Source organism: Mirounga leonina, unplaced genomic scaffold, assembly GCF_011800145.1.
Source record: "Mirounga leonina isolate KUSES-001 unplaced genomic scaffold, KU_Mleo_1.0 Mir_165, whole genome shotgun sequence".
Lineage (NCBI taxonomy): Eukaryota > Metazoa > Chordata > Mammalia > Carnivora > Phocidae > Mirounga > Mirounga leonina.
This window is the reverse complement of record NW_023270415.1, coordinates 21,519,599-21,541,981: the sequence shown is the minus strand read 5'-3', so window position 1 is coordinate 21,541,981 and position 22,383 is coordinate 21,519,599. Positions and strand designations below refer to the sequence as shown.

The 22,383-nt window shown below is 38.6% G+C and overlaps 1 protein-coding gene across 2 annotated transcripts in view; it reads left to right on the top strand.

The window, feature by feature from the left end:
• Positions 1-218: 218 nt before the first annotated feature.
• TRAM1 (translocation associated membrane protein 1) overlaps positions 219-22,383 on the top strand; it is a 32,228-nt gene continuing 10,063 nt past the window's right edge. The window contains exons 1-8 of one of the 2 annotated variants that reach the window (XM_035011317.1): positions 219-551; positions 8,671-8,734; positions 10,651-10,772; positions 10,897-11,013; positions 12,373-12,431; positions 14,119-14,203; positions 21,418-21,488; positions 21,592-21,696. In XM_035011317.1, coding sequence (XP_034867208.1) covers positions 429-551; positions 8,671-8,734; positions 10,651-10,772; positions 10,897-11,013; positions 12,373-12,431; positions 14,119-14,203; positions 21,418-21,488; positions 21,592-21,696 — 746 coding nt within the window. In that variant the 5' untranslated portion in view covers positions 219-428. Of the gene's footprint in view, positions 552-990; positions 1,205-8,670; positions 8,735-10,650; positions 10,773-10,896; positions 11,014-12,372; positions 12,432-14,118; positions 14,204-21,417; positions 21,489-21,591; positions 21,697-22,383 lie in introns of those variants that run through there. The other variant, XM_035011319.1, reaches the window with a different exon arrangement.

The following is a 22,383-nucleotide window of genomic DNA, read 5'->3' as shown; positions in this document are numbered from 1 at the left end:
GTTAACCAGGCGCAGGAAGCTCGCGCCTCCAACGAACGACTCCCAACCTCCATCCTGAAGCGGAGCAGTGGGCGTGCCGCTCCTATTCCTTACCCAGGAGGGGCCGTGGGTCGACGGCCTCCGGTCCCCAGGCGGCGCTGTGGGCTCGCAGGGGCTACCCCGGCACGAGCGAGCCCCGTCTCCCCGGTGCGCATGCTCACCCCCGCTGTGGGCTTGCCTTCTTTTTTTTTTCTTTTTTTTTTTTTTTTTTCCGGGCGGCCCCGGCGGCTGCGTACTGGCTGTGGGATGGGAAGTGAAGCCCCAGCGACCGGCAGCGGCGGGGCTGTGAGGAGCAGTCAGGGGGAGGCGGCGGCGGCAGCTAGTCGGTGAGCAGCTGGAAAGAGCGGAGCCGGGGAGGAGCACCTGCAGGCACGGGCGGTGGCTTCACCATGGCGATTCGCAAGAAAAGCACTAAGAGCCCCCCGGTCCTGAGCCACGAATTCATCCTGCAGAATCACGCGGACATCGTCTCCTGTGTGGCGATGGTCTTCCTGCTGGGGCTTATGTTCGAGGTGAGTCCGCCCCGCGCGCCAACCGCCCCACCGCCCCAACCGCCCCACCGCCCCTTCCTCGGGCTGCCAGCCTCGGCCCCTCGGCCCCGGACCGCGGGGGACCGGACCGGGGGGAGCTGCCGGCCCCCCGACCCCTAGGTACAGGCCTGCCCTGCCCGGCCGTGCCCCGCGCCGGCCTCGGGATGCCGAGCCCCGGCAGGCCTGGCCGCCGCCTGCAGGAGCGGGGGGCCGCCGCGTCGCTCCCTTGGCCGCCGCGCACACCCAGCCCCCGCCCCCTTCCCCGTCCCCGTCCCGTCCCGTCCCCTCCCGTCGGCCGCGCCGCGCAGTTCCTGGTTCCCGCGAAGGGTTACGTGGCAGCCGGCGAGGGGCCGGCGGGCGGCGAGGGCGGCCCCTGCGCTGCCGAGCTGGCTCCGGGCAGGCGGGGGGTGGCCGGCCCTGGGCGCCGAGTGCGTCGGGCCGGCGAGGGCTGGAGATTAGTGGAGGCCAGGCCTCGGGGGGCCCCTGCAGGACCGAGTGTGGGATGAACGCGAAACCGACGGAGCCGGGCGTCCGCTCCCTATGTGAAGGGCGGTGGCCGCGGGGCAGCGAGTGATCGCCACGAGTTCGGCACACTGAGGCACACCCGATTGTTTTCATTCTTCTCTCCCAAACTGGTATTATTGCCACTTCGCGAACTTTTTGCCGTGCTCTTGCTTTTCCCTTAGAGAAACAAGGTCTGATCCATAAATCTCGCTTCTGAACAGCAGTGCCAAGAAGCCGAGTGATTTTGTTTCGTGAAATAGGAGAGGATGGAAATGTCAGGAGTGTGTAAATTCTCTTCCCACATATCTAGTATTTTGATGACTTATTTAACAGCTGTTGAATGTGGGTAATAAACTTTGCAAGGTGAACGTGTATATAACATCCTACGGTTTTCTTTCCCTCGCTCCTCAGTACACACGCCATTCCTTCTTTTCTTTTTAAATTTTTCTGTATAGACGCTATGCCCCATCAAATACACTGATTATTTTACTTTTGTATTGTTTGTCTCTCTCCTCATGAAATATAACCTCAGAGAGGGCAGAAACTTAGAGGTTTTATTACTCTGTTTCCAGTGCCCAGAATAGCACCTGAGACGTAGTAGGTGCTTAAAAAATATTTGTTGGATGAATGACATTAAAAATTCTTGAGGAAAACTGGTAGAATGAGACTGCCAGTGACAGCCGAATACTTTTTTTATGAATAAGATGAATAAAATTTTTAGGTGGACTCCACGTGGGTTTTAAAATCTTATTAGGTAAGTTAACATTTTGTCTACTTTTGCTTCTCTTCTCAAAGGCTTTTCTGGATCTAGACAGATTTTGTTTGTTTGTTTGTTTTTTTATTATTTTATTTATTTTTTTTATTCTTATGTTAATCCCCATACATTACATCATTAGTTTTAGATGAAGTGTTCCATGATTCATTGTTTGTGCATAACACCCAGTGCTCCATGCAGAATGTGCCCTCCTCAATACCCACCACCGGGCTAAACCCATCCTCCCACCCCCCTCCCCTCTTAGACAGATGTTTTTATTCCTGACAGTGTCATTTATTCCACTTAGCCCACGGCTAAGGAGGTAGTTGGTATGGTGGAAGGGAAGGTAGAAGGAAACTAACGTATGTCCCACGCTTTTAGGCTGGCCCTGTGCTGCTTACCTTTTGGGTGACCTAAGTCGAAGCCTCAGCTTTTCAGTGTAAGGAAATAACAGCACCTGTGGTATTCTCAGTCATTGTTAGGTTACAGGGATCAGATAATATGGTGTGACTGCATCTGATGGTTGTTTAAAGTACTATATGAGTGTATCATATTAAAAATGCAATTCTAAACACTTGTACTCTCTGAATTTTGTATTTATACTTTCTGTTTTGATATTAGAAGTAATACTTTTGTATGTACAGTATATTCAATTTTGTAAAACTTTTCATAACCCATCTCCATATGGTAAGAATTCCTGACTTTAAAAATAGGATCTAAGAATAAAATTACCTGCAGGGTATATTTGCAGTGCTTTGAGTGAAATGGAATATTAATCAGAAATCCCGACACTTAGAAATGGTATAACTTTGCTTTTATGTGAAAGTTTTCATAGTCTCTTACCGCGTTTCTGTGGAAGTTCACCACCTATACCTTGCCTCACGTAGCAGTGATTTCTTTTTTTTAAGTTTTTATTTATTTAAGTGGGGGCTGTTTAAGTGGGGGGGGGAGCAGAGGGAGAGGGACAAGCCGACTTCTGCTGAACATGGAGCCTACCACGAAGCTCAGTCTCACAACCCTGAGATCTTGACCTGAGCCAAAATTGAAAGACTCTAAACCACAGAGCCACCCAGGCACCCCATGTCAATGATTTTTTTAATAGTGAGTGGATTTTTGCTTCTATGTAAATCTGTAAAATTTATAAATCTAAGTAAACACAACAAAGATCTAAATAGAAGTTTTTAGTTCAAAAGAGAACATTAAAGTAATATACAGAAGAAGGAAGTTTGTGCAAGTTGTACCATGTTATCTACATATCAGGGAAAAATTGACGAAATTAGTTTAGCTATTTGACTTTTAAAATAATTGCTGCTGAACCTCAAAATTAACATAACTATAGAATTACAGTATTTGCGTTAGAATAATAGAGAAGTTGATGTTTTTGCAGTAGAACCTGTTAAGCCCTTTGTGTGAATATATTGAGAAAATGTCAGAGGATTTACGAAGAAATTGACAAAGTGATAACAGATACTGTATTACTAACCAAAATGAAAAATCAATATAAATATACTGTAGAAGTGTAGATGCTGTAGCTAAAGGGGTCCGTGTTCAAGTTAGGGCTCTGCAGCTTGCTCACAGGGTGACCTAGGGCAGATCATTTTAACTTCTCAGAACTTGTTTCCTTTCGGCAAAACAGGGCTCATTGGGTTACTTGGAGAATTAAATTAACTAATGTGTATCATGGCTTTAGTTCAGTGCTTGGTTTACAGGAGCCATGCCATAAATAGTAGCTATTATTATTCATTAGATATTTATCAAAGTTGAAAATAGAAGACAGCATTTTTAGGTGAGAGAAGGGTCCCATGGTTAGCATCTAAAGAGATTATATGTAAAAAGGTTAATTAAAAAAAAGTAGTCTGTTTTGGAGAAATCTAAGTTTAATTTCTGGGAAACTTCATGTTACCAAGAATTCCTTGTAAATTTTGAAATCATGGTTTTAATACAGTCAGTATCTGTCTACATAATGCAAATCATGATCTTTAGTTAATGGCTTCCTATTTGAGTTGGGAAAATTTGAACAGTTGAAAAATAGAAGGGTGTTTGGGAATCCAAGTGAGGATAAAAGGAGTGAGGAGTTAGGGGTTTCCAAGAGGAATATTTTCTTCTGGAAGGGAGCTTCTTTGCAGGAGTCTAGGTGGTTTGTGCCGTGCAGATTTGGGAGAACATTTACAATTACAGCTATCTTGGAACTGTTTTGGAGGTTTATTGTATTTTTAAGGATGACATGCCTTAATGCTAACATTTTCTTTCCATCTCACTTATTTTTTTTTTTTTAAAGATGTTATTTATTTAATTGAGAGAGAGAATGAGAGACAGAGAGCACGAGAGGGAAGAGGGTCAGATGGAGAAGTAGAGCCCCAGCTGAGCAGGGAGCCCGATGCGGACTCGATCCCGGGACTCCAGGATCATGACCTGAGCCGAAGGCAGTCGCTTAACCAACTGAGCCACCCAGGCACCCCTCCATCTCATTTATTAAGAACTTAATTTTATTTAAGCTTAAGGTGATGGGGAAGTGAAATGTGATATTCAGAAATTGTCTTTATCTTTCGGGCATATAGTCAATGTAGTAAATCACACCTTCCTCTGACAAGTACGGTATAATTTTAACAAGAAAAAAACATCAAGCCCAAACTGGTGACCTCTTGATTAAGGAAACATTAGGATATTCATGATACTACATACAACATAGAATTAGATAATGCCTTAGACTTTGTGGAACCTGTTCAAGATGTATCTGAGTAAGTTTCATTCTTGTAAATGGAAAGCAGTGTTATAAATGTCCAAAACTGTCATAAACTCAGTTATGTTTACTTTTGAGTACATTATATATTTCTGCAGCATGTTTTATTCCAAATTAATTTGCCTTACTATTAATTGATTGTAATATTAGGTGAAAGCAATGCTTGCTGAGGTGTGAGGCTTAGGAGGCCTGGAAAAGCTAGTAGCATGATTTTTCTGTAAACTTTTTGAGGTATGTAGTTTGTATTTTTCCTCTTGCTCTACTTTTAATGACACATGCTAAAGTAGCTGGAGGCCAGATTGTAATTATTTGGAAGCCTACCATAGAAAGATAATCTAATTTTTGTTGCTTTTGGTATTTGATATTAAATTTATCTGAAGAATTTTACTTGTCATTTGTAAAGGACTCTTGAGAAGTTTTCTTAGCTATGATAGTGGTGACGTCATATTCTAAACTAGAAACAGGTGTGTGGAGAACGTATGTATGTGTTAATATATGTGGAGTCTAAACAAAGATATCAAAAAATGAAATTTGGTCATCAGTCAACTTTATTAAAAATAATCACATAAAAGCAGTATTGCCCTGGAAACCCATGCCATCATTCTGCTCTAGTGCATTCATGTGAATGACCCAAATGATAATACCAGAACCCTTGCTGGCCTTTTCTATTCAAGTGACCTTTCCATATCTACGACGGTTAAGCAACTCACTTTAGTGGCCATACCGTGGACTTTATCACGTAGGCCTGCCTTGTTTCCAGATTCTGAATTCCAATATAGCAAAGCTCAGCCACAACCTACATGTTTCACCTCCTTCATTCTGCTGCTCGTGTGCCAACTCTCCACCTAGTATAAGCTTTTATGGTGCCTTGGCCCCTTCATTGCTTTGCTTTCTTCCTGAAGACTTTAACTGCTTGTCCACACTCACCCCAGGCCTCAGCTCCCTTCCCTCTTGGTCTTTTCTCCATATTAGCCCTGCAAATATCCAACCATCAATCCACTGCACCCTCTGCTTTTTCTGTGCTTTTCCATTCATGGATTGCTAAGGGTTGCCAGAGAAAGTCATAACTTGTGCTGATAGATTATATTACAAATCAAAGGCTTCTAATCTCAGACATCAATAACACCCAGTGATCTTTTTTACTTTTCTCTGGCCAGCTCCTTTCCCTATAGGAATGATATAAATACTCATTCAAGTCCCTAATCATGCTGAACAGATCTCATTGCTTTTTTTTCCACCACAGGGAAAATAAGAGTTTACTAAATGTGTGTTTCTTCACTTTTCCTGCCTTTTGAACTTACCTGACTCATCCATTGCTACCTTCTTTCCCATCTAAGAAGAAAACTTCAAGATTAACTTCTAGCTCTATCCTTACATTTCATTTCTTACCAGATCTTTCTATCCATTGTCTCCTTAAATGTTTAATTTCTTCCTTTTCCCTGGCACCTTCCTGACTGCCCCCACATAAGCTCAGTCTCTCTCATAAAAACATAAATCTTGACCTGGCATCTATCACTGGATACCACTTTGTTTCTCCTGTGTTCTTCAGTCTATGGTATGATTTTTGCTCTCATTGTTTCATTGGAATCACTCAAGCTATGACCCCTGATGGCTTCTTAAAATGTAGTTCATTGTACTCCTTTCCTGCCAAGTCTCTTTTGAAACTTTGACTTTATTAACCACACCTTTTTGAAATGTTACCCCTTGGCCTTGGGGGCATCTAGCTGTCTTCATTCTCTTCCTGCCTCTCTGATCATTTCTTCTTATTTTGCCACCAGCTTTTTCTCTGCCACCTTCATGGTTCTGTTGTTGTCCTATTTCTCTGCAAACACTGTGCACTCTCCATAGATGATTTAAATACCCCCACAGCTTTAACTATCTACTATAAGTAGAGACTCCCAAGTCTTTAAGCAAGGGTCTCCCTGCAGAGTTCAAGTCTTAGGCTTATCTGCCTATTGGTCTTTCCACCTGCATATCTCACAGAAATCAGTCTGTCTAAAACTCAGTTTTTTCTCTTTTCCCCAAAAGCTGCTGCCCCTCCTGTATTCCACATTTTATTAATAGTATTACTTTCACTTGTTCAAGCTGTAAGTATCCATACATAATCTTTGACTCTTCCCTCTCGCTCCCCACGCCTTATTCTGCCCCAAAAGTACTGTCTCTGTCCCACTACCACTGCCTTAGTTCAGGCCTTATTATCTTTCATGTGGTCTCTTGCAGAAGTCTTATATTTGACTTGTGTACCTACTCCAGTTTATTTTTTATTTAGTATTTAATCAACAGAGATGATCAATCACCTAACATGGGTCAGGCCCCATGCTGGGCTCTAAACATACAGTGAAGAAACAGGCATGGTCCCAGATCTTATGGAGCTTACTTTCTAATGTGTGTGACAGAAATTAGTAATATTATCACACCAAGAGTATGTGTTTTGAAAGAAAGGAACACAATTCTCTGAGATAATCTAACAAAGGACGTTAGATCATCTCTGAGATAATCTAACAAAGGCTTCCTTGAAAAGGTGTGATTGAACTGAGATCTGAAGGGGGAAAGTTTTCAGTAGGGTTTCCGATAGAACTGCATGTGCACAGACCCTGTGATGGGAGGAATCCAGGAGGCAGTGGTCTGAGGTAAGGCTGGAGAGGCAGAGAGGAAGGATCATAGATTATTGTATGGGCCACATTAAAGATTTTGTTCTTCAGGCACCTGGGTGGCTCAGTCAGTTGAGCGTCCGACTCTTGATTTTGGCTCAGGTCATGATCTCAGGGTTGTGGGATCAAGCCCCGCATTGGGCTCTGTGCTCAGCAGGGAGTCTGCTTGGGATTCTCTCCCTCCCTGTGCTCCTCCCTACACACCCCTGCTCATGCTCTCTAAATAAGTGAATTAATAAATAGGTAAGTAAATAAATGAATAAATAAAATCTTTAAAAAAAGATTTTGTTCTTTATCCTAGAAAGCATGGGAATCCAGTGAAGAATTTTCAGGGTGGAGGTAGGGGATGGGTGGGCATGGGGAAAGGTGTTAACACGGTCAGAAGATGACTCTGGTTGCAGCGTGGAGAATGGATTTGAGGGGGCTTCAAAGACCACTTACTAGGTACATCCATGATCTTTCTAAAAAGCACAAATGAACTTCCCCCACTTCCTAATTCTCTAATTGTGCCAAAATAAAATCTAAACTATTTAGTCTAACAAACAAGGCCCTTTCTAGCACTTGAGAAGTTTTCTAGGCTTTTCTACCGCTTACTGATGTGTATCGTGCCGGGCCTCATGTTCGCTATTTAACCTTTGTGCTTTCTGTTCTTCTACCTATGCTGCCCTCCTCATCCCCCTTTATGAGCCTAGAGAACTTCCGTTTTCCAACAAGAGACAGTTCCACACCATATCCTCTGAGAAGCCTTTCCAAAATATGCCTTATTCCCCACCCCAGGAAAAAAACAACAAAAAAAATTCATTGTCTATCCTGAATACCTGTTGGCACTGATTCTATAATACTATAACAATTTGTTTACCCATCTTCCTGACCCAACTGAGCTACGAGTGGTCAGGGATTGTATCATTCATCTTTTTTATCCATTCTTGTCTAGCACATTACCTGGTGCCTATAAATACTGAGTAAGCATTCCATTTTTCTGTTCTGACCACTTCACTTTTACCAATAATCAGGTCAGTTAAATATTGAGGACTTAACTATCCCAGGTGTGTGAGAGATAAACACATACACATACCACAGACCCCAGCTTGATCAGTTTTTAGTGGTGGTAACTGTGCTTCCTTTCCTTTATTAATTTACATTTCAGTGTTTTTTAATAGGAACTTTGTTCATTGTACAGGTCTAGAGTAGAGAATCACTGAAACTACAGAGTGTCTCTTTTGAAATCTTAAAGTTAGGACTAACAGAAACTCACAAACTCATCTAAACTGCAGCACTCCCAAGCTCAACCCCTGAATGATCAGGAATTCAGTTGTGCCTGTCACAGGGCCACAAGAACTAGGGTGCCCTTGGTTCTTAGATTTGGGGGCAGAACTCACAATGTTTTCTCCCTTGACCTATTTGGGAGAAGGTCACAAATTGACTTGATCTTTTTTTTTTCTTTTTTTCTAGATAACAGCAAAAGCTTCTATCATTTTTGTTACTCTTCAGTACAATGTTACCCTCCCTGCAACAGGTAGGTAGTTTTCTTTCAGAATTTTCTATTTAAGTAGAAGGTTTTACCTGAACAAACTTGGAAATTACGGTGAATACTAAATTCTTTAATTTTAATAGATTTCATTCATGATTAGACTGAATGTTATTTTGGTGATTTTATAATGCGAGAAATGATGTATTTTGTTGACTTCACCCTATGAAAATCAGATTTTATGTGTTTAATGTTTATTGTGTATTTTGTAAATGGACTTGATTTTCCATGGGAGAACTTTTTTTTTTCCCTTCTATTCCCTCTGATCTTTTTCATAAGAAAATTCTAAGAATAGATATTGAATATTTGTTTAAAGTGTTATCGTTCAATCAAGGTTTCTAAAGGTACAATATTTAGGTTCAGTTTTTCTGACCTATGAATTATTCTTTAGACCTAAAGTAACAATCCTTATAAGCCTATTTTATTTTCATGTTTTTGTTGTGCTCTACCTCTAAATGTCCGTAAGCTCTAGGAGTTACAGTAGCATCCAAACTACACTTTCAGGCTTTATTTTTAAAAGTTTCATTTCTTTTTTTTTTTTTTTTAATTTTAAGTAGGCTTCACACCCAGTGTGGGGCTTGAACTCATGACCCTGAGATCAAGAGTCACATGCTCTGCCAAATGAGCCAGCCAGGCGCCCCTAAAAGTTTTATTTCTAAATTATGCAATGTGAAAGTCAAGCTGTTATTGGAAGTTGATTGTAGTTGAAGACAGTGATACAATTAACCAGCATGGGTTGAGGGTATTTGGTTAATAAAATATTAACATATTCAGACAAGTATTTGGCTCTGTATTTAGAATGTAGGATCAATTACATAACATTGAATTGGGTTTATTTTAGATATATAGTTGTATAAATGCAGTTGACCCTTAAATAATGCAGAGGTTAGGGGCATTGACCCCTGTGCAATCAAAAATCTATGTACAATTTTTTGAGTCCCCAAAACCTTAACTACTAATAGCCTACTGTTGACCAGAAGCCTCACCAATAATATAAACAGTTGATTAACACATATTTTATATATGTATGATATACTGCATTCTTATAATAAACTAGAGAAAAGAAAATGTTATTTTAAAAAGGAAAATGTTATTGAAATCATAAGGACAAGAATGTACATTGGCAGTATTTCTTGAAAAAAATCTGCAGGTAAATGGACCCAGGCAGTTCAAACCTGTGTTGTTCAAGGGTCAACCATATTTGATTTAGTGACTTAGATATCTATCAGATCACTCAGAATCAAAAAGTTATTTTGAAATTTGAATATGCCAGAGAACAATAGTGCTTTTTTTCCCAAATAATTTCTATAAATATAAAGCTTGAGAACAATAATTTACAGCAACTCACAAGTATTTGATTAAGATTTGTTTTGAAAAAAAGAACAATATCGAGGATTAAAAACAATTTTAAGTAGCAGTTGGCTCTATCTATAGTGCTGATAGGTCAAAACTCATTCAAATAGGGGTTAAATCAGTTTTTCTATCAGAATCATAATGAAGTGTCTAGTTTGAAAAGAGGTAGAAAATTTAAGACAGACAGATAGGCTAAGTATAACTTTGATGTAACCTAATCTCTACCTGGGATAATATCAATTTTAGAGTCTTCCCAAAGATCTGAGTATGGCCTCCCCTTCCCTGTTTTTTGGTCTTTGATGGCTGTAACTAACATGTGTCAAGTCTTTTGTAAGTAATTTCTGAGGCCTTAGATTTCTGGGTAGTTTTCAATTTTCATTGCTCCTAAGACTCAAGATGTCCAAAAGCAAATCACCTATAATGTTTCTATAGAACTTATTTATTAGGTTAGTCTTCTTTTGTTTGTTTCCATAACTATGTTGTGCTTAGTGCTGTTTTTATAATCTTATGTATATTTTTGTGTATGTGTGTTCTTCCTTTTTGGCCTTCAGAAGAACAAGCTACTGAATCAGCATCCCTTTATTACTATGGTATCAAAGATTTGGCTACAGTTTTCTTCTACATGCTAGTGGCGATAATTATTCATGCCATAATTCAAGAGTATGTGTTGGATGTAAGTATACAATCTTAGAAATCTATACTTTATAAAATACTAGTGCTCCATACTTAACAGTAGTCACATATTAAATATGCTTTATAATATCTTTTTAATTACTAATGGTTGTTTTTATTTTTAGAAAATTAACAGGCGAATGCACTTCTCCAAAACGAAACACAGCAAGTTTAATGAATCTGGTCAGCTTAGTGCATTCTACCTTTTTTCTTGTATTTGGGGCACATTCATTCTAATATCTGTAAGTATATACTATGCTTAAATTTTCATTTCTCAAAGTATTTATGTTATATAGCCAGAACAGAAAATGATGTCCTATTTTTAATGCTCATAAGCAAAGCCTAAACCTTAGAAAATCCCTTCTCTATTCTTGTTATCTAAGATTAGGAATTTTTCTGTTGAACTAGTATAAATCAAGTTTCAGTGATAAGCCTCTTTTTTCATTAGTTTTCATACAGCAGAAATTCTAAACTGTGTTTAATGTTTCAGAAAGTGTTACTCATTTTTAGTCAGTCTGAATATTTTTATATCCTGTAGTCATTTGCAGATATCTCTATATTAGCAAAAAGGGAAAAAAGTCAGTGATAACTTTTACTGGGTTATATGAGTTGTAATGTTTCTAGTCATTTCCTCTTTTAAAAACAGTCTGGGTAGTGTCCAAGCAACTTAAAATATTGTGTAACTTTACAGTTAAAGCTATCAAAACCTTTAACTGTATCATTCTAACTAGTGAGGGGGAAGGTAGTATTTACATTAGTATTAGTATTAATAATCTCCGAATTTATAGCACTCTAGAGTTTACATATTTTTTAGTTTGTTAGGACACAATTTTTTTTTTAATTGCCATGTTAGAGATAAATAAACAGGCAAAGTGTACAATAGTTAGTTTTGGAAATAGATTAAAACTCAGTCTTTCCAGGGCTCATGCCCTTTTATGCTGCTGCTTTAATGATACTTTATAAATATATGTAATTTCCGCTTAAAATCTATTGAATAATTTTTTTAACATAATCGTGTTACATTTCAGTAGGAAAATACTCTTACTAAAGATAAGTCACATGAGAGGTTTTTTGTTTTTGTTTTTTACACATGTGCAGTAATTCTCACTGAATAGATCTGGTTATCCAAGAAAAAGATTTGGGTTAGTGTGTGGACATCATCCTATAAAACTTGGCAGCACCTTAATCCTCCATCTCCTGTCAGGTGCTCCGTCTTTCCCGAAATCCTTCTCTGATCACCCAAGACAAAATTCATCTCTCCCATAGCTGTTGTTGCCTCTGTTATGTACCATTACTGTTTTTTGATTGTTTTATGTTTGTTCACATACATGTATTTTTTACTCTATTGGATTATTGAATTTTGAAGACCAGGAATTATGCTTATTTGACTTCATATCTTTCATAGTGATTTTCAATTTGCTAAAATAAGCAATTCAACTGAATCAAAAATAACTAAAACAACTAAAAAGTTTAACTTCAGTGGGCTCTTTGGAGTGCCTGATCTGGGAAATTATAAATGTGTAAGAAATGAAAATACTGTCTTATTTTCCAAGAAGTTTGCATTATACTCAATAGGCTAATTTTTATATCTTCTTCCTTAGGAAAACTACATCTCAGACCCAACTATCTTGTGGAGGGCTTATCCCCATAACCTGATGACGTAAGTCATTTTAGCAGGCTTTTCTTAGTTAAGGACCATGGTTGTGTCACTTTTAAGCAGAACCTATTCTTGTCATTCTCTTTAGGACTTTGGCAAATTCATACAATAGGTATGTCGTTGGCAGTCCCTCTGCCATAAGAAAAAAATTCTCATGCTCTTTTTTTATGTATAATTAATATTTCCAACATGTTCATTAGCTTGAGAAAACTGATTTTAACAATCTTAATTTAGTTCTGGTTTCCCTTCTCCCTCATCCTTTCTCATCAGTTCTCCATCTTCGCTGTACTTTTTGCTCCTTTTCTGTGCCCCAGTCTTTTTTTACTCTCTTACACTGTAAACTTCAGGGTAGCGATTGTCTCTTTTTTATCTTTCTAGCCCCCAAGGTTTCTATACAGTCCTATAAAAAAGCTCAGTGTTGCAAAGACATTCAGCTAAATTACTCATTCTTCAAGCCCAGCTCTAGCACGACTATTCCATATTATTTTTCCTTGCTATGTAAGCCTATATTGTCTTTTGCTTTCCTGAATTTGTCATTTTGGTATATAATATTTTAGGTAATATCCCTACATTGTCATGAATGTTCTATAATTGTTCCATTTATGTAAGTCTTGTATTGTGCCCATACCCACCAAGACTCTGTGTACCTTGACAGCAAGTAGGAACTGTCTCTTTATATTATATATCCTTCGGTGTGCCAGGCCATATGTAGGTGTTTGTCGCCTAGACAGCATTCAGTAAATGCATTGTGATTTGAGAATTGGAGAAAAAGATACAAAGGAAATAACATGACCATGCATACCTTTGTTTTAAGTCCAGCAATAATACCCACGCTGCTGAGTCATTCTGACTTTTAAAAATGATATTAATTCAGCGAGCTTTTATGCAGTAGGGTTATAAACATCATATTTATATGGGACTATCTCCCCTCTCCCCCCAAAAATTTATTTCCAGTTGGTTTTGTGTTTTCAATTTTAGAAGTCTGGAGGAAAAGGGGAAGGGAGAACAAAGAGAAAGCAGGAAGACTGGAGGGGTATAATGTCAAGAGACTAGTGATTCTAGGCTGATGAGCTCTATCTCCTGGGGAACACTTCCATGCCGTATTCCTCTTTCTAATCCTGGTTTGCCTCCATTTATTTGGGGGCTCTCTCAGTATTCCAACCAGGTAGAGTTACCATATTGCCCTAAGAAAAAAGCCAGGGGAGATTTTCAGTTGGGATTATACCAATTTCAGGTGATCGTTTATCTAGGCACTTTCGGTTTTGTGTCCATCTTTTTGCCCTTCCTGCTTTCCTTTTGATGAAACCTTAAAGGTCTGTAAGGTGATTCCCTCAAAGTCATGTTCCTTATGTTTTCAGTAGCTAGCATGACATACTAATCAGTATTAATGTACTAATAGACAAGGGGGTCTGGTTCCTCCCAGCCAGCGTGCAGGTTGTCAGGGTTCTGCAGATAATGTCTTTGCATCTGTTGTTTAATCCAGAGGAATCAACTGGTGGTGAGAATATTCTAGGGAGACAGGGAAGTGGCTGCTGGGGAGTTGTTAAAGGTGCACAGAGAACTGCAGGGAGACCTGAAATGATAACACGAAGGTGGCTACTTAGTACATCCTGATTTCCAGCGTTGGTTTTTACTTTATTCTTTAAAAATATCATGCTTTAAAAGGTATTTTTTTTCCTTTCTTGTGCAGATTTCAAATGAAGTTTTTCTACATAGCCCAGTTGGCTTACTGGTTTCATGCTTTTCCTGAACTCTACTTCCAGAAAACCAAAAAAGTAAGCTGGGATTTTGTAATTTTAAAAGTTGTCATTTTTTTCCCTTTTTTTTGAAAAGTCACTCTGAAATTAAACATTTCCTCACATCTCTAACCTCCCTTTTTCTTTCCCACCTGAACTCTTCCCCCATTATTCTCCTACCTCCCCTCTTTCCACAAAGACTAAATATCCTCACATATTTCTTGAAAAAAACTTTTGTCATATTTTAACTGAGAGTGGACTCTTTTACATTTGACATGTTAATCTCCTGTCTTAAAACTGTATCAGTGGTAATTTTAAATAAAATTTAAACAAATTTTGAAATGTAATATTAGTTTTAAATAAAATTTAAACAAATTTTAAAATGTAATATTAGTTTTATATTATATTTTATATTATTGATATTCTTAGGAGTTTCACAAATGAGACAAAAGGATTAATCAGATTATTCTGCAACTAATAGTTCTGTGTGTTAAGGCCCAGGAAAAAAAATATTAAAAAGTATTAAACAAAGTAAGCCATAGTTAAATACTCAGCAGTGAAGCTTTTCCCGAAATGGGAGGAGCATTCTTCTTAGCATCTGAGAAAGATGTTTGTTTGTTTTATTTGAACAAATAACACCTGGAGGAGTACAATATCCTTCTTTCTATTTTATCCTCAGTACTTCTAAAGTCAGACTTTGTGAAATCTCAGAGTACACTTTAGTGCCTTTCTTTAACTCCTCTCTCAAACCTATACCGCTTCCCTGTTGCTTGAAACTAAATACAGCAGCTCACCTGTGCTCCACGGGGGTTTTGCTGGTTTGTATCACTTCCTCCCTGCTCCCTTTTCCTCTGTGCTCTCCTTGGGCTTCATTCACACTGATATGCTCTAATTTTATGATCCCAGCACATCAGTTCTTTTTCTGGGAATACCGTTAAATTAATCAAACACTCGTATTCCCTTTTTCAGGGAGAGATTATTTTTAAAATCCTTATACAGGAATACAGACAAAACAAGTCTAGTCCTGAGTTAACAACTATTAAAGCTGGGTAGGGCTACATGGGGATTCTTTATACTCTCTATTGGTTGAATATATATTTACATTTGTCCACATTTAAAGCTCCCTTACTTTGAGACGCTTTTCAGGATAGAAGTGTAACATGACCAGTTCATCTCTGCCTTCTCCAAAGCCACACCATTTCTGTATGTACTGCAAGTAGCTAATCCAGGGTATAGCTGCCTGACTTACTACTGCTTTGTGTCTGTGGTTTTTGTGTCCTCTGTGTCTGTCATCATTGATGTTGTCTGCTATGATCAGAAAACAGCACCAAATAGAGTTCATATACTGTGGCTTGAAAGTTCTTTTTATGTTGATTTCTTTTTCAAGTGGAGTGTTTTTCTAGTTAAACTGATTATAAGGATTAGGATGATGATCCATAAAACCTTTGGCTTAGAACTGTGTTAAGATAAGATCCTTAGGCTCACAATTTCCAGAAGCCCTTCCATATGCAGTAAGCACCTGGTGCGAACCACAGATGTCCTAGAGCTGCACTGCCCAAAACAAAAGCCACTAGCCACATTTAAAGTAATTACAGTTAAAAACAAAATGTACTTTCTTAGTCACACTTAGCCCTATTGCAAGTACTCATTTAGCCACATGTGGCCATACTGTCTGCCATTTTGGATAGCAGAGATAGAGAGCATTTCCATCATTGCAGAAAGTTCTGTTGGGCAGTGTTGCTGAGAACATCATAGTTTCTTAATGTCTTAGTACCATGGCTCAAATATTTAAAGCTTTTTTCATGCACATATTTGTATACCCATAGACATAATACCTCTAGGCTTCATTATTAATCTGTCTTAGTCATTGACCGTGTAAATAAAGAAGGACATTTCAAAGTAATTGTTCATTTTAGTTTTCAAAGTTCTTTCCTTATCAATTCCTGCCAGATGGCATTTCTCCAGAAATGCAATCTAATTTTTATGGAATAATTTGCATAACTTAGAACTTAACTGAAACTATTTTTAACACCTACATATGACAGTCAAAAGTAACTGTTTCAAGTAATTAACATAATTTGAAAGTAACAGCTGCATATGTGTTAAACAGTTTCTTAAAATTTACTCTATGAAAATTATTTTTGGAAGAACTCTTTACTGGAAGAAACTAGTACAGTGATTGTTTTGAACTGATCCTACAGAGAAATGAAGAAAGAAAGGAACACTACTACTGTTAGTAGCAGTTCAAGAGGTGTGTTAGTCACAAATAACTGTTTCTTTTAAGGAGAATATTTTAAACACATACAATATGTATGCCTCAATATAAACATTATTCCATTTTGCCCATTAGAACATTCACATGTAATTTCTTAGCCAACTTGAATATGTGGGCTTTTGGAGAAGTCTCAATGAAATATTTAGCCAAATATTTTATTTCTCATATTCAGTTTATTTAGTTTATTTATACATGCATATGATTGTATATCCTGTGAAGTATTTTAAATTGGAAATAATGCGTTTTCCCCTTCCCCCTTCATGGAAGTTATATTCACACTTTCCATATGCAATTTTGTTGTTCATATCTATCATTCATCACTAGAGCCACTTTTTGAATCCTCTCAGTTTTTCCAGAGTACATCATCTTCCACTGATTCCTCTGCTAGGCCCCCTATAAGCACTTAAAAATCACATTGATTGAGGTTTTTAAGGCTGTGTATCTTACCCAAACATGTATTTCTTATTCAAAATAATCGATATTGATCCCTATTACATAAGAGTTTTGAAAAGATTTAAATATGAGATGGCTCCATCTGTGGTTTAGGGGAAAATCTTTGCCTTATATTTGGGCATATTTATGATATTAAGTTTGAAATCAATTTTTTTTTACAAGTACAGTGTAGTTAAGAAAAGCATTTTCTTATAAGAACAGAAATTTATTAAAGTATATGGCTGATCTTTTTAATAAAAAGATGTTGGAATAACAACTGAAAATGGCACTTGAAGTTATTTATAATTTTAGAACTTATTTTGATTTAATGTACCATATTTACTAGCTTTTCCATGAAAAAGGAGACAATTAGAATTTTAAGTCATCATGCCATGATTTCATTCTTATATTAATTAAACATTAGCATTAAGAATAAGAGACTTTGATAAAGTTATTTTTTTTTAAGATTTTCTTTATCTGAGAAAGAGAGTGCACAAGCAGGGGGAGGGAGAGGGACAAGCAGACTCTGCACTAAGCATGGAGCCTGATGCAGGGCTTGATCTCACAAACCTGAGGTCATGACCTGAGCTGAAACCAAGAGTCTGATGCATAACTAACTCAGCCACCCAGGCGCACCTAGAACTTTGATAAAGCTTTTCTAATAACTCATTTTCATTATGTCTTTTTTCCATTCAAGTATAAAAGAATTTTTTTTGTCTTTATTTTATATTTATTTATTTTTGAGAGAGCGCGTGGTGGGGAGGGACAGAAAGGGAGGGAGAGGGACAAGCAAAATGCAGAGCCCTATGTGGGGTCAATCTCCTGATGCTGAGATTATGCCTGAGCCAAAACCAAGAGTCAGACGCTTAACTGACTCAACCACCCAGACGCCCTAAGCAAGAGCTTTTAAAATAGTTCCTACAGCTTTCCAAAGGACAGAGTATCAATCTTTTTCTAAATAACATTCCCTTCAGCTATATACAAATTGACCAGTGTCTCTAAAGCAATGTTTGTACACTCAAAGCCTAACCAGAGAAAAAGTGAAAATAAATGAGTGACAGACAGGAGTATAATATAATACTTCAGGGAGTGATGGAGCTTGTTGTGAACTGGAAAACACATGCTCTATATTAAAGGCATTCCCAAATCCTTTTAAGATTACAAAAGTAATGGGGATGATATAGTATGATTTTTAAAATGAGAAATTTATCTAGATTTCATTTAGAAAATGGCTGTAATGGCACCCCTGTTCTAAGCCAGACTCCTGACATTCTCCAGTCCTCGTGGGGTGACAGTCCCACAGGCAGGATGCTTATATGTCTGAGGCCAACGACAACCTTGCCCAGCACCATGGTCTCTGGGGTTACACATTTCCGGGGGGTGTGGGGAATGAGGACCGGAGGCAGCTGGGTGAAACTTGGCCATCTGAGCTCACATCTGGCCACATCATAGATCCCAGTTAGGGAGTCAGCATGCCATCCAAGAGCAATGATCACTCTTCTCAAATCTAGTGTCTAGATGAATAAAAAAGTGGCTGAGAGAAAGCTCTTCTGGCTTCCCAAGACATTTTCACACATCATCCTACAATTTTATTATGTAAATAAATGTTTTCTAACAGGAGCCAGAAATAAGGTTTTGCTTATTTGTTTAAAGATTAACAAAATTCGGGTCACCTAGGGGGCTCAGTGGGTTAAGCGTCCAACTCTTGGTTTCAGATCAGGTCATGATCTAAGGGTCCTGGGATCAAGCCCCATGTCAGGCTCCGTGCTCAGTGCAGAGTCTGCTTGAGATTCTCTCCTTTTCCCTCTTTCCCCTCCCCCAACTTGAGTGCTCTCTCTCTTTCTCTCTCTCCCTCTCTCTCGCATGCTCTCAAATAAATAAAATCTTTTAAAAAGCTATTGCTAGGCATTTGATGGTTATGAAGATGGAAGCCCGTGATAGATGGTATTTTATTCTTCATTATTGGCTCAGTTGGTTAACTACCAAAAAAGGGCAAGGCTAAAATGCAAAATTGAACCTGAATTTAAGAAAGAAGCTTCAGGGGCACCTGGGTGGCTCAGTTGGTTAACCAGCTGCCTTTGGCTCAGGTCGTGATCCCAGCCCCACATCAGGCTCCTTGCTCAGCCTGCTCCCCCTACTTGTGCGCGCTCTCTCTCTCTCTGTGTCAAATAAATAAAATCTTAAAAAAGAAAGAAAAAAGCTTCAACCTCACCTTACCTAATTAGGTTGAGATTTAAGGACAAAAGATAAGAGAAATAGAATGGCTTTCAGAAAAGTAGTTTGTAATTTTTAAGTGTTTTTAGATTTGTCAGAAAGGAAAAAAATAGGCAGCTTAGGTTCTCTGTTAAATGATGTATTTTTAAAATTTGTGTTTCTTCCTTAAAATTAAATCCTTTTTTTTTAAGATTTATTTATTTATTTATTTATTTATTTGAGAGAGAGAATGAGATAGAGAGCATGAGACGGGGGAGGGTCAGAGGGAGAAGCAGACTCCCTGCTGAGCAGGGAGCCTGATGTGGGACTCGATCCTGGGACTCCAGGATCACGACCTGAGCCGAAGGCAGTCACTTAACCAACTGAGCCACCCAGGCACCCCAAATTAAATCTTTTTTAACCCCCCAAAAATAGTTTTTTTAAATAGTTTTTCCAGCAGTTATTCCAGCAATTAGTTACATTGACTTACACAGTTTTAATACAGAGTTTAGTGTTCAATCAGCAATTAAAAAACCACAAAGCTTTTGTTGTAAGTATCAAGAGTCCCCCTGCTGTCTTTTCTCCTCAGAAATTTGGAGCATAGATTAACATATCTGAAGAATATGGTACTATTTCCCATACCAAGTCACATGCCACTTGCTTTAATTTAAAATATTTTATTTAAAATTATGGTTAAATGTTTTGTTGTGTACTATCCACAATCATGTTGTGTGGTGCCAGTAATATAAAACCACACTTTGGGAAACATTTATATCATGTATATACAGTGACACCTCTATTCATAGCATGTGAAATTGCATTTATAACACTGCAGGTGAGCTGTTCTAAAATGATTGTAAGACCAGGGCGCCTGGGTGGCTCAGTTGGTTAAGCAACTGCCTTCGGCTCAGGTCATGATCCTGGAGTCCCAGGATCGAGTCCCTCATCGGGCTCCCTGCTCGACAGGGAGTCTGCTTCGTCCTCTGACCCTATCCCCTCTCATGTGTTCTCTCTCTCATTCTCTCTCTCTCAAATAAATAAATAAAATCTTTAAAAAAAAAAAAAAATGATTGTAAGACCAGAAAAAGGTTCCCTTGTGGTTGAACTTCAGCATATTAGTCTTGATACTGTTCTCCCTCTTTTTTTTTTTAAGATTTTTATTTGAGGGAGGGAGAGAACATGAGCTAGGAGAGGGGGAGGGGCAAAGGGAGAGGGAAAAACAGACTCCCCACCGAGCAGGGAGCCCAACACGGGACTCGATCCCAGGACCACGAGATCATGACCTGAGCCGAAGGCGGACGCTTAACCGACTGAGCCACCCGGGGCGCCCCTCCCTCTCTCCTTTTGTAAGAAATATTTCATTGGAAGTTTAAAAATTAAGACAGCTTATTTTCAGAGATCCTTCTCTCTCCAATTGGAAGAACCACTGTCAACTTGGTATCATGTCTTGGGTTTTTTCCCTGAGAGTCCCAAAACATAGTAGCATATATAGTACTATTCGACTGTCTTATGTTCTGCCTTTCTAACACTTGAGTTTTTTACCATTCTTACCAGAGAAGAGTTTTCAGTTTCAAAACTGCAAGTGTAAAATCTCTACTCTTTCTCCAAAGATTTGGAGAAGTAACTACTGAAATGTAGAAAGAGACGTAGAGGGCCAATAGAGACCTGAACTCAACTGTACTAGATGCCAGAGATGAGTTTAGTGAGCTTCCAGGGGAATACAGTTCAGTCCACTTAATATCAACCCTCCATTTAAAAAATTGCAATTAGCAGCTGTCATACATGAATAGTACTACCCAGGTTTACTATAGCCTGATACTATATATATATATATATATATCAGGCTACTATAACTATGTTCTATATATACATGGAACACAGCAAAAACCAGAGTAGAAATGAGATGTATATGCATTTCATAAATTAACAAGTGTTTATTGAGTTTAACGCGGTCAGTTTTTGTGGGGGTTTTTTTTTTAAGATTTTATTTATTTATTTGACAGAGAGAGAGACACAGCGAGAGAGGGAACACAAGCAGGGGGAGTGGGAGAGGGAGAAGCAGGCTTCCTGCGGAGCAGGGAGCCTGATGCGGGGCTCGATCCCAGGACCCTGGGATCATGACCTGAGCCGAAGGCAGACGCTTAATGACTGAGCCACCCAGGCACCCCTAACACTGTCAGTTTTTACAAACATCTGTGACTGCAACTCAAGATGAAAAGCTAGATTTTACATCATAATTTAGTGGGTATGTGTGTGTGAAATCTGTAATAAAATTTTCATGAAACACTACAATATGCTGTACACAGAAATGTTTCAGCGTGTTTTAATCTATAATGCATCTCTCTATTTACAGGAAGATATTCCTCGTCAGCTTGTCTACATTGGTCTTTACCTCTTTCACATTGCTGGAGCTTATCTTTTAAAGTAAGTTGGGGTTTTGCTTGGATGTGTAAATGGGACTGGGTAGATAGTGGGTCAATCTGTCTTAATTGATAATTTTTACATTTTAAATTTGTCTTTTTAACAGCTTGAATCATCTAGGACTTGTTCTTCTGGTGCTACATTATTTTGTTGAATTTCTTTTCCACATTTCCCGCCTGTTTTATTTTAGTGATGAAAAGTATCAGAAAGGGTAAGTTGTTTAGCCCTTCTCTTTCTTGTGTAATTGAAGTCAACCTCTGTGTTGCCAAGGACTGTGCTATTGCGAAGGTCCATGCTGGGGGCAATTATATCACTCTGGCAGCTGTTAGTAGTAGCTTTAAATAAAATGAAACAATTTTACAATTCAGGTTGATATTTTATTCTCTAAAATGGAGTCTCCTCTTTGTCCTCACTAGAGAGATGTTACATTGGAACTTGTAATTTTGAAGGTTTTTGGGGTTTATTTTTCTGTTACAATTGCCCTTTTGTTTAATGCATGTTTTTCTTTTGGAGGAAGAGTAATAGGTAGTGATAGATAATAGGAATAGGAAAGAAGAAAATGAAATAATAGATTATATAGCCTAAAAGATATTAAAATATTTCGATGGGAAAATGGGACTGAAAACAGAATTGGAGCAGTATGACTTGTTACAAAAAAAGAAAGTAAAACTAGGCCTATTAAGTGGGAATTGGGTGTCCTGTTAACAGGACAGCTTTTGTTTTGTCCAGCATCTTTTAAAATTATTCTGTGTACCAGTAGTTTTGAGGATCATTAATTATAGTTATATATATTTTTTTAAGATTTTATTTATTTATTTGACAGAGAGAGAGATAGTGAGAGCAGGAACACAAGCAGGGGGAGTGGGAGAGCGAGAAGCAGGCTTCCTGCCGAGCAGGG